We start from the raw sequence: 13,083 nt of genomic DNA on the forward strand, positions 1-13,083 counted from the left end.
TTTGACATTAAAATTTACACATTATATTTAGTCTAAATAACTTATTTATTTTATTTACTGATTTATATATATATATATATTTTTTTTACGTCCATTTGTCTCCACATTCAAATGGCTTCGTCCGTTTGTCCTAGATCGGATGAAAAATGAATTTAAAAAGATAAAATGAATATACGAATGAAAATGAATTACTGTAGAACCGTAATATATTTAATTTTTATTTTACTTCTATTGTATTTTCTTATTAATTTTCTAAATTATAATCGCTTTTTGATAGTAAGAAACAAACTGGACAACTTTTTGATATCGAGATTAAATATGCATCCAATTTAATCTTTGTTGGGACAACTGCACAAAATAAGAGAAACGCATATGATATTTCCGTATTCTTTGAAAAACACATTCGTAATTTATGGCAGATTTATTTAACCTTCCATTTTTAAAGCAAATTAATTTATTCCAAGGAACCTCCTTTTAGTCAATATTATTTCTACTACAATTAATTTTTTTAGTATGTCTCAGTAGTATTTCATAACTAATGCTTTAGCGTTCTTAATAAATAATAGGTTTAAATTAGCTATCTTTTATTTAGAAACTGATCTATTATATAACCCAGGGTGCCACGAGATGGGTGCAAAGAGGTTTACTTCCACCCCCGGGATTTAAAAAAATATGAATAAAATTAAAAAATTTAGGATAGAGGCTATAATTATCATTATCGGATTTTCTCCTTAAAAATGTAATATGCAAAATAATCATAATAGCTGAAAGTTCAAAAAAAGGGAAATCCATTTACTGGAAATTTTAACTTATCAACATATGGACATTTCCATATGCATAATACATATGTATAATAATAAGATGGGTATTATAGGCTCTCGAACACAATAAGTCCAATGCAGACAAAGATACTTTGATCTTAGTTGACGAGTTATAGTTATCGTGTGTTAGCAGAGAATGATGGATCAATTAAAAAGAGAAATTTTTGTCGTCAATAATTTAGTGGACTGTACTAAAATATTTGATGCACACGAAATAACAAATTTACAATAATGTAGGCTTATGTACAAGAGGACCAAGGGGGGGGGGATACGCAGAGATGGAACAAGGAATTTTTACGCCCGGAGAAAATGATAAAATTACGCCCTATCATAGACTATATGAGTTTTAACAGTCATTTTTAGAGATATTTAAGTTAGCGAAAATTGAATTTAGCGAATAAGAGTTGAATTTTCGGATTCATTGTTTTGATCAATTTCTAACGATAGTATTAAAAAAAATTGTGTTCACATGTAACCAAAAATATTTAATATGTAAAAATGATCTATTATATATTAAACTTACCTTCTCCTGGAACATAGACATTTCTTCTTAACTCCGGTGAGTCTTTGGAAAAATGTTTTTAAAATTAAAAAATGTATACTACTTCATGTATTTCAAACTAAATGTGTTAGACATTATAGCATTTATTGCACTTGTTAATTATTTTAATATGTTTATTTATTTGAAAGATTGAGAGAAAAAAGTTTATGAGTTATAAATATCATTGAAGTCAGGGGCGTCATTTCAACTTTTGAAAGGGTGGGGCAACCGATTAAATTTGCCGACTTCATAATATTTAAAAAATTATGGTTACCTATATATTTAAATATTTAATATTTATAGACGATAGACTATCAATAAAATATTTTTTCGGAACAAAACATGTAAGGATTAGTAATGAATAATTATGTAATGATGATAAATAAAGAACATGAAACGTTTCAATTTATCCAATTCGATAATAACATTAAAGATTGTAAAACATTAATTAATTTACTTATCCTTTAGGGCCTATAGTATAGGTTATAAGTTACTTATCAATTGGTTTAATGGAATAATAATAAATATCTAATTAAATAAATACTTATAATTTTATTATTTGTATATTTAATACTTTACAGAACTTATTTATAAAAACATAAAATTGTATCTCAAATATAATTTTCCGTAGTTGGGGTGAATAGGAACGATTTTAACGGTTTTTTATAATAACGACTGTTATAAACCGAGAAGGAGCCAGTGTTTCCCAAATTTTTATAAACCGTGAACGTGTATTTAAAAAAGAATATTATCTGATTTCTGAGTACAAAATAGTAAATAAAAATTTACTTTTTACCGATTTTAGCATTTGATCAAATCAGACAAAGAATTGCTGACTTTTTAAAATTTCTTAAAGTGGGGCATTTTTCATTAGTTTGGCCCTCCCAAATGACGCCACTGATTGAAGTTAAAACAAATAGAAATACCTTTATCAACACATTACAAGAGATCCGTTTTTATAAGAGACACTTTTAGTACTAATTTAGATTTAACTTACTTGAGATGGGTTTTTCTGGTTTAACATTATAACATTGAAATTAGTAATTTACTTATATTTTTTAATTTTTCTTTATAAGCTTTAATTTACGTTTCTCATAATATAGGATTTTGAATTATAATTAGTTGTTTACGGAGTAGTACATTCGTTATGCACAGAGTAGAGGTCTATATCAATAGTGACATTTAATGTTATATTCAATTACTCCTACTCATAAGCGGAGGCGGCTTAATCATGAATTTTGAACTACCAAAAAGTTTGGGATGGGTCTTGGCAACTGGCAGCGGTAGGTAATATAAAATTGGTAATTTAATAGAAATTAGATGAATTGTTGTACCTAATATGATTTTTAGGTAGATGGGTGCGTGGTATTAACTATGGTTAAGCCACCAACTGAAAAATGTCAAACCGTCTATGCCCATAAGCGTGCGCAGACATGACTGGCAGGGTATCTAGTATCTAGTCATACACTAGGATCTATTTTAATGCGCTGTTGAACGCTATTTTCTTTGTTGAAAACGAATCAAGCTGCGGCAAGGAGCGCGTGTAAAAACGTAGCCGCGATTAGGACCACACGCGAGCGTACAAAATGACCGGCAACGCGCAGATTGTAAACGACAAAAAACGGACCGTGCTAAAAAGGATGCGAAATTGAAAATGTGTTGCGTAATGGCGACGGTACATGCAAGCACATATATGTGTGTGTGCACAGAGTGTAATCCATTGGTATATGTGACGGACACAACAATAACAACATAGTAGTGCTGCCAAGACACCAGTCGTGTAAATGCATTCGGAATCATACTGTTGCAAGAGTAGTGGGGCCCAACAATAACAAATTTGTTTATGGTAACTCATGTAACTTAATTATTATATTTTTCCAATATTCTTCTACATGTATTTACCGTTTACGGACCTTTCAAAGTGCTTGAACATTTAATTTATTATTGTGATTATATTGAATATTTTGATGAAGGAGGCAAGGTTCGTAGAGTAGTCAAGTGCCCAACCTGGATACACCGTACGCACGCTTATGCTCCTACCAATTGCGTTAGTTAACCTTACAGAATCGTTTTTTAATTCCTTCAATTATGGCACGTAGAGAACTGAAATTAGATTTTTTGCAACTGCTGATTTTTTGAGTAATTGAAGTTTTTTTTTTTTAATATTTATCGTTTTAAAAGACGATCGTTTTAACGATAGTATTAAAAACAGTTGTATTCTCATAATATCAAAAATATTTATCATGTAAGAATTATCTATTATATGTTATACTTACTTTCTTTTGGAAGAGAGTTGGACCTTTTTAATGAACCTATGTATTTAATAAAATGTTTTTACAATTAAAATATTTGTATATTTTATGTATTACAAACTAAATATATTAGATATTATAGCATTTATTGTGATTATTAATTATTTGAAATAATGATCTGAATGGTCTATATTAAGCCATTAAAAAAAAAAAAAATGAATTTAAAATATTTATTTATTTGGAATCTTCATAAAAATAAAGTTTTGTGAGTTGTACTCGTAATTATTATTATAGAGTTATAACAATATATAAAAACCTTTTTCTATACTTTACAAAAAATCTGATTTTTATAAGGGACACTCTCAAAGAGTAATTTAGAGTTAATAGAGTTAACTTATCTTGTTTTTTTTTTTTTTTTTTTGCTTCTAGTTTAGCATTTTAACATTAAAATTAATAATTGACTTATATATTACGACCGAATGATAGTTTATTTCTAAATTATATTCATAAGATATATATATTTAAAATATAAATTTACTCGCTTCATAAAAAATTTGTAAAAATATTATTAATACTATGTTGATCATTATAAATTAATAATTATAATAATTATAATTATTATTATAAATAATAATTATTATTTTTAAATTTAAGTCGCTCATAGAAAATTATTACTATTAAAATATTCAGATATCATTGAAATGAGTTAAATTTTTAATACTATTTTATTAAATTTGAGTAAAAATTGCACATTTAGGTACCTATTAGTGTATTTTGTATACATTTTGATTCATCCGATTTAATTTAATATTGAACTCTCAATATGATCTTATAATTGATAATTGAATTAACTATTACAGTAAATTTTAAATAACATTTTTTATTATATACATAGTGAATAAATACTTTATTTTGTTCGTTTCAATGGTAATATAATTTTTAATATTTAATTTTTTTATATATAAATTATATATACCGCATAATACTCACTTGAGGATGCCTCATCAATTGGTTCTTCATGTTAAATAATTTAAAATATTACTCATATTATTGATAGTATATAATATATATATATATATTTATACATGTTTTATTTTATTTTTACATATAAAATACTTGAAAAATAAATATTAAATCATTCATAATTGTTACAATTATTAATTATATAATTAAAAATTCTATTTTTTTAATTTTATCAATTTTGTGTACTCTTCATGTTGGATTCTAAATTTCCTTTTAGGATCAAATAAAAGTAATATTTTTAATATTTAAGATGTAAGTACATTATTTCACCAAATATATTGTTTCTGTTAGCAACACTTAAGAGTACTTTTATGTATAGATTTATGAATTCTTGGTAATTAAAAGTGACTGGATCAATAAATTTCACCTCGACATTTGGGTTTTATTAATCCAGTCTAAAATATACTTACTCTTATAAGGTTTTCTTCCGACTCTCGAAAATTTTTGATCTGGCGAAAATACTAAAAAAAAAAAATAAATCACTGTGACTGAAGATACTGTTACTTCTTTGTTGTTTTCTTCATTCATTTTAAATTCGATGAAGAAAAATATAGGTTTAGTTGTTTGTTGTAGACCGAAGGTCAAAGATGGGAGAATAGAGGCTCCCAATTGAAGTATTAATTGTAAATATTGTGATGGAAGTTATTTTAAACTGTAGTAATTAATAGTTTATTATAATGCATTTTATTAGCGTAGGTACTTATGAGCGTACTTTCCGCATTTCACTGGTTGAGATATTCTGTTATAATTGAATGTTGGTCTTGCTGGCAAGTACATATTTTAAATATTCTTTTACAAATACACAACAATAAGAAAAAATAGATCTATCCAACTATCCCTGTGTAATAATACTGTTACTATATTCAGACTGCAAAACACTCAAAATTTATGAAATTAAGAAGTGCTCGTATTTTTATCAAACGATATATGAATATTAGACTCTTGCAATCTGTAAAAAATTTATATAACTACAAAAAAATTTAATTTAATTTTGTATTCGTGCAGGCTGCATAATAATAAAAATCTTAATTAATAGGTTCAGAAATTATTTGAAGAATAATGATTGTATTACGTCCAAATAATAAAACATAAGCATTAAGTTATACGTATCTTGTACGTGTTTTTATTTTATTCATCTTTATATATTATATTTTAATTAAATAATTATTTAATTATATTAAATGTTTTTCGCAAACTCTAGTTATACTGGTAATAATAACATTTTTTCTTGGCCAAACCCCATTTATTTACATCCTGTGAATTATTTGGAACTTTAAACATGGACATTTTTTCATTGTTGAATTTGTAACCTGTAGTACAGCCAACCACACAACATTTCACCATAGTTGCAAAAACTTGCCATAAATAACAATACCAAAAAAAAAATAACAAATAGTTCTATACATTTTCTATACATTTCAAATAGTCAAAGTATTATTTTATTTACGACGATAAAATTAAAATTTTTAGCGTGAATGACGAATGTCGATTATCGGAATACTTGGAGTCGGAACTCGGGTCTCGGGATGACGGTTGTACTGGATTATAATTTGGCGGCAAGTGGCACGTTATCATCTTACTATCATAGTTAATAATTCGGGGAACATACAGCTAGCGCTGTACACGAAACGAGGTTATTGTTTATTATGGGTCGATATAGGGCATGTTCCAACCTGAGTAGATAACCGTGATAAAAACGATAAAATACGAGTTCGGTCCGAACAATTCGGCAATGAAACCTGTAACTTTCAAGTATTGATACACTTGATAATGTTAAAAATATTAAAATATATATATAAAAAATGCCAGTATTCACTCATTAACAGACATCCCAAATATTAACTATGTTTAGTATCACTTCATATTTCAATTCGGTCGTACTTACTCTCTGTTCGAAATGGAAAAATGTAATGTAATGTTTAGTGAAAAAAGAAAATGCGTGTACGTCACCGTTGATTTTAAAATTTTCATTTCACAAGTCTCTATCAGACGATGTTGAACGATATTGCTGCGTACAAAGAACTTATAAATCTTTTTTTGAGTGTAAAAATTGTCAAATGCAACTGTCAAAGGCATTCATGATCAACATAGGACTGAAACAGGGAGATGCACATTCACTAATGTTCATCAACATTGCGTTGGAGGAAGTGGTTAGAAATGCATTAAACACCAGTATAGGATTCAAACTACAAGAATCTAAGACTATCAAATTAATAACATACGCTGATGACATAGTATTACTATCCGAATCTGAGAACGACCTTCAGGATAATTCAGAAGCTCTCGTGGATGAAAGTAAATAAATGGGCTTCATTATGAATGAAGAAAAAACAAAGTATATAATACTGTCACGGAAAAATAATAAACAATAATTTGATAGTAAGAGATATGAAGTTTGAGTTGGTTTAAACTTCAAGTATCTAGGGGTGAAATTGAACGCATCGGGCAATAACCACAAAAAAGGAAATACAGAACATAATAAATTGAGCTAACAAGTGCTTCTTCGGATTAAAGATAATAATAAAATCTAAGCTGGTGATCATAGAATTACGGCCGTTCAGAGGGGGGGAGGGCAACGGGACTATTTTGCACTAGGCCCAATTAATGGAATATTTTTAAGGGGGCCCCATAAAGTCTTGATGTATAATAATTAATAATAAAGCCTCGATTACACTGAGCAATTTTACACGCTGCATGTCGGCGATTAAAATCGCGCGCGTGCGCGAGTGTGTAGCGACTTGTCCGATAACGTTGAACGAGATTAAATTATAAATAATATGAATAATATTCAATTTTATTATGTAAGTATATAATACATGAATTTAAATAAGCTTGATTGTTTAAGGTTTCGAAAAATACGTTTGCAAGAATTTTGTTATTCTCGGTGAGCATTTTAAATTTTGAGTGAAGCGAAGAATCTTATGGTTTTACACTGATATTTATTTATTTATTTTTCTTCTTCTTCTATTCTGTAAACACTTTTTCACATAGAAAACTTGGTTCAAAAGTTTCATACAGCAACTCTTTAGATTTGAAATTGGGTATTGGTAACTTTAAAGAGGTACTTTTTCGAATTTCTCAATATTTTTTCCATTGGAGGGAAAAAACCGATAAAAACGGTCAAATACGGTAAAAATGTGCTGTAAACGAGACTTACACTCTTCACATTTTAGTCATTTAGTCATAACTCTAAAAGTAATAGGGATAGGAACTTGAAAATTTCACCATAAATCAAAGACATACTTTTCCATATATCATTAAATTTTCAAAATTATTTGAGCACTTTTGGTTTAGATATAGAATTTTGAAATTTCCTAATTTATTGAATATTTTTATGTAATACAATTTTTAATATTTGATGAAAATTTCTGAAAATTTAATATGACCTTACTCATATGGTAAACAACGATACTGAAAAAATTCTAAAATCGATAGTCAGGATTTTTTTTTTATAAGCGTTTAAGAAAATAATTATAGAATTTTTATGGAATACTGTTTTTAAGTACATAAATTTTCAATTTAAATGTTTATGAAAAATAATTGATCCATTCAATCATAATGAAACTTTGGAGACAGATAGAACAAAATATTTTGATATTTTGTTTAAAAAATGTCTCCTTTGTCAAACAAGAAATTAAACAGGCTGATAGTAAAGACCTACCAACTATTAGATCAAAAATGATAAAATATAAGAATGATTTACTTTTTAGTGAAATAATATTTATTATTAATAAATAAGTAATGCAATCGATATAAAATTTATATTTGATAATAGAAAACACTATTTATCGTTGAATGTGGTACTTAAATAAAAGTTATATGCAATAGGGTCTTGATAATCCGAACGAGATCGGTGAGAGTAGTCGTTCAGATTACTGATTTATTCGGATTATCTATGGCTTAATAAAATCATTAATTTTATTGTAATTTAAATTATGAAATTTATTTTTATCTGTATTAATCACGTAAAAACTCGTAATTTATAAAGACAATGTGTACAAAAAATTATTATAATTATATATGTGTGTATGAACAGATAATATTTATTACATATATGAGCCTTATTATTTAAAATACATATTTACTATTATTATGATACACATATATATGTATTAATATAGCGATGTGATATTTCTCAAGCTCGTTCGGATTACCGCGTATTTCGGATTAGCCTGTGTTCGGATTATCGAGACCCTACTGTAATTTATAATAATTAATATACATATTATATACATATTACTTTATTCCTCTGTGGCTATGCATAAGTTATATGTAATATTTATTGCACACTTGGGTCGATATCAGTGAACCGCCGTTATTAAAATAAACTCCTGGACACAAACGCACTATGTTTTCCCGATCAAGTCATGTTAAATACTTAAAATGACATAGATAAAGCTTTCCATCGATGTTATTACTTTATCTTCACCCGAACTCAAATTACAGCCTTATCAAAGAGTTATTTCTGTTGCACCTTATAAATTACACAACAATAAACTTTACCCGGTAATGTTCTACAATCTGAATTTAAATACGGAGTTCTTCGTGATCACATGCCGTATATTTTTAACTTATATACATATACGATAAATCGGTCTACCAACAGCCCATTATTTATTTATTTCTATTTTCTATTTAAGAGATTTATATACATTTCAGAAAGCTTAATCTCTTCTCCGGTAAAATTATTTTATACTGAGGCTTTGCTTAATAATAGACTGTTATTCTCTTTGTTGTCATCTTTTGTTAAAACATTATTTTAAATTGTCAAATAAGAAAACTTTAAAAGGTTGATAAATAAAAAATCCTACCGACAGTTAGATTAAAAATGATAAAATATTTAAACAGTATATTTATATACTGAAGCTTTGCTTAGAATCGTTTTACTAAAGAAATGAGTTATCGTTTCTTTAAAACTCAATACACCAATCAACATTATCTAGTTCGAGGACCGAAGGGACGAAGAACGAACTTGCACCACTATCATCTCACTTATTGTTTATCATATCTTATTATTATGGTCGAAGGGCCCCCAAATTAATTTACCCCATCGGGAAATGCGGTCACGTGTCCGGCCGGTGTATTTGGTTTACCTAGCTTCAAACTACGGTTGCATTCGACGGGGCTCGTAGTGGAGCTTGATTAGGACGATGACCGTTCATCCGTGCGCACTATGGGTTTTCACTGGCGGTACAAGAGCTATCACCCTGGCACCCGGCTCGAGTCGCGGATTCGTCCGCGGTTTGTCTATCCCCTGCCACTGCTCTAATAGATAAACGGCAGGGCGTACTTTCGAAATCCGGATTTCGTGACATCTCGACGAAGGGGATATAGTTTTTTTTCTGTACGGTCCCAATTAGAGTTGTACTTGTAAAATCATGGGACCCAACTAGTGTACTATCTGAACAACACTGGGACCTAATCAGACTAAATAAGGGCCTTGCGGACCTAACTGGTAAACACTGATATTTACCAGGTAAGAAATAATATTATATTTTATTGATGAAGGTAACCGGTTACCTTTATTTTTTTATTTCTTAACTAATAACCAGAACAGTTGTTTTATATTTTGAGAACCGATAACGACAAATGCAAACGGTTTCAGTCCCTGGATCGATTTTTTACTTTATATCTTCTAAATGTGTTTGGGATTTATTAAAAAAATATTATATAATACTTACGTTTATCGGTGATATTATATTGAGCTGCTGCTTCTATTGAAAAATTCAAAAAATATAACTATCGAGTAATGTTTATCGATATTAATAATGTATGTAATAGACATTTAACGAGTCACATTGCGATCGTAAAAAAAAAAAAAACAATCAGTATAAAATATTTAAAAAAAAAATATTAGAATAATAATATTAAAATATTACGAAATTTAGCCTTACATTTTATGCCAATATTTAATTTTATGATAATATAGACATTATACTTACGATTGCATGCTAGATGAAATAATATAAAAATATGTAAAATTAAACATTATGACGTTTATGCTATTAAATTATTCTATCTACACCTACATATTACCACAAGGACGCAGTAGTTAATCAATTAATTATAGGTTTCATTTACTCACCATTCAGACAATAGGTTTGTATATCCAAAACTTTTTCTGAAAGTGGATATATTTATTTTTTAAACACATACATTAATGCGATACGTACATATATTGGATGCCGAACGTTCCATAGGAGTTGGGTTTGGGAAATTTATAACTAAACATATATGCACTCGGAGTAGTTGATGAATATCAGGATCTAACATGGCTTATATATATATATATATATATACAGTAGAAACCACTATAACGAGCATCGCTTAGAACGAGATACTGCTTACAACGAGCAAAACGTTAGGTCCCGGCACGAGCGCATATGATTGTATGTTAAAATATACGTTTACAACGAGTATGGTTATTACGAGTTATCGGCTATAACGAGTAAAATAAAACTAACTTGACTAACGACCTTCCGGTTACTACGAACAAGTATCTGCAAGATACGAACTATTTTCGTATTTAGGTCGATTAATCATTGACATATTATCTTTAGTTGTGTAGATATGGATTACTTATTAATAATAAACATTATTCTTACAAATTCTGGTGTTTTAAAGTTAATAAAATTACAAATAGCGTCAGTTGTATGTAGACGTTCCACCATGTCGCGTCGTCAGTTTACGTTGGACGAAAAAATTGGTATAATCGGGCGTTTAAAAAATGGTGAGAAAACAGCGTAATTACAAAAGAATTCGGCACCTGTTCGTCGACAATTTCGATCATATGGAAGAACCGGGATAAGTTAAAAAATATGTTTCAAACCACATCACTTAACGCAAAACGATTGCGCACTGCACAGCATAGGGACCTTGAAGAAGCTGCACTAGTATGGTTCAAACAACAACGGTCATTCAATATGCCTATAAGTGGTCCTATTTAGCAAACAAAAATTGACCAACTGGCTGAAAAAATGAAAATTTCAAATGCTCTGCATCTTGGATTCAGCGTTTCCGACAGCGGCACAACATTGATTTCGGCAAGATCTCAGGTGAGTCATCTGCAGTTAATACTGATATCTGCTCTAACTGGTTGGCTAACGTTTGGCCGTTCCTTCGAGCAGGTTACTGTGATGATGAAATTTGTAATGCCGATGAAGCAGGCCTTTTTTTCAAATTAACACCTGATAAAACTCTTCGCTTCAAGGGGGAAAAATGTTTGGGTGGAAAATTATCCAAAGACAGAATAACAGTTTGCGTGGCTGCCAACATGACCGGAACTGATAAAAGAAAACTCCTTGTTATTGGAAAATCGAAAATTCCTAGGTGTTTTAAAGGAGTTTCATCACTTCCCGTATTTTATGAAAATAACACCAAAGCTTGGATGACCTCAACAATTTTTGAAAAGACTCTTAATTATTGGGATGATGAATTATGCCGTAAGGAAAAAAAAATTCTACTGTTGGTGGACAACTGTCCAGCACACCCATAATTGCAACATTTGAAATTTATTAAACTCGTATTTTTGCCCGCCAACACTACTGCTGTACTTCAACCGATAGACCAGGGCGTTATAAGGAACATTAAAGCTCATTATCGGAATAAGTTGGTACTGAAAATGATTGAGGATATTGAAAATCAAATAGAATCAAAAGTAACTGTTTTGGATGCCATAATAATGCTGGATAAAGCTTGGCGTAATGTAACATCGACGGGGATTGCTAATTGTTTTCAGCATGCAGGTTTTTGTGACGTTACGACCGATACTACACAGCTACAAGCAGACAGTGGATAGATTATTAACATCGACGAGGACTACTTACAGATTGATGACGACCTAATAACGTCAGAAATTCAAACAGATGAAGATATAGTTGACAATGTCATAGCCAGCCAACAAGTTGAGCTAGATAATGATACTGAGCTTGATGATGAGTTTGAAACTGTGCCGTCAATATCCGAAGCTCGTGCTACATTGAGGACACTAGAAAGATTTTATTACACAAAATATGAAGGTACAGATGCTGAAAGAAAAGCGTTTTCTTTATTAGAAACATCGATCAACACTAACACGAAGCAAAGTTCGATCAAAGATTATTTTAAGAAATTAAATAAAAATTAAATCAATTCAAGTGTTTTATATTTATGTATGTATTAAATCCCCAATTATAATAATTAATAATAAATGTATAAATAATGTATGTACGTGCATGTATAAATTAATCTCAAATAAAATTTTTTTATCTAAAATAAAAAAAGTCGGTTTTATTTTTGTATTTCCGCTTTAAATCGGTTTCAACGAATGTTCGTTCTAACCGCATATAACGAGTTACCGGTTATAACGAGAATTACTAGTTGGCCCTTGAAACTCGTTATAACCGATTTCTACTGTATATATATATATATATATATATGCATAAAAATACATTTATTGTGTATTTTA

General features: G+C 29.2%; 1 protein-coding gene and 1 pseudogene across 3 annotated transcripts in view; one reads left to right on the forward strand and one right to left on the reverse strand.

Annotated features, from left to right (window-relative positions):
* Positions 1 to 13,083, reverse strand: part of LOC112693857 — a 61,309-nt gene that overhangs the window by 12,901 nt on the left and 35,325 nt on the right. For 2 of the 3 annotated variants that reach the window (XM_025569104.1, XM_025569103.1), the window contains exons 20-27: positions 10,723 to 10,758; positions 10,580 to 10,588; positions 10,319 to 10,351; positions 5,048 to 5,098; positions 4,605 to 4,628; positions 3,639 to 3,674; positions 2,360 to 2,374; positions 1,345 to 1,386 (exon numbers count right to left, since the gene is read on the reverse strand). In XM_025569104.1, coding sequence (XP_025424889.1) covers positions 1,345 to 1,386; positions 2,360 to 2,374; positions 3,639 to 3,674; positions 4,605 to 4,628; positions 5,048 to 5,098; positions 10,319 to 10,351; positions 10,580 to 10,588; positions 10,723 to 10,758 — 246 coding nt within the window. The remainder of the gene's footprint in view (positions 1 to 1,344; positions 1,387 to 2,359; positions 2,375 to 3,638; positions 3,675 to 4,604; positions 4,629 to 5,047; positions 5,099 to 10,318; positions 10,352 to 10,579; positions 10,589 to 10,722; positions 10,759 to 13,083) is intronic. The other variant, XM_025569105.1, reaches the window with a different exon arrangement.
* On the forward strand, positions 11,273 to 12,639 carry LOC112693858 (annotated as a pseudogene).

The sequence above is a fragment of the Sipha flava genome, unplaced genomic scaffold (assembly GCF_003268045.1).
Source record: "Sipha flava isolate LNK unplaced genomic scaffold, YSA_version1 118_pilon_pilon, whole genome shotgun sequence".
Lineage (NCBI taxonomy): Eukaryota > Metazoa > Arthropoda > Insecta > Hemiptera > Aphididae > Sipha > Sipha flava.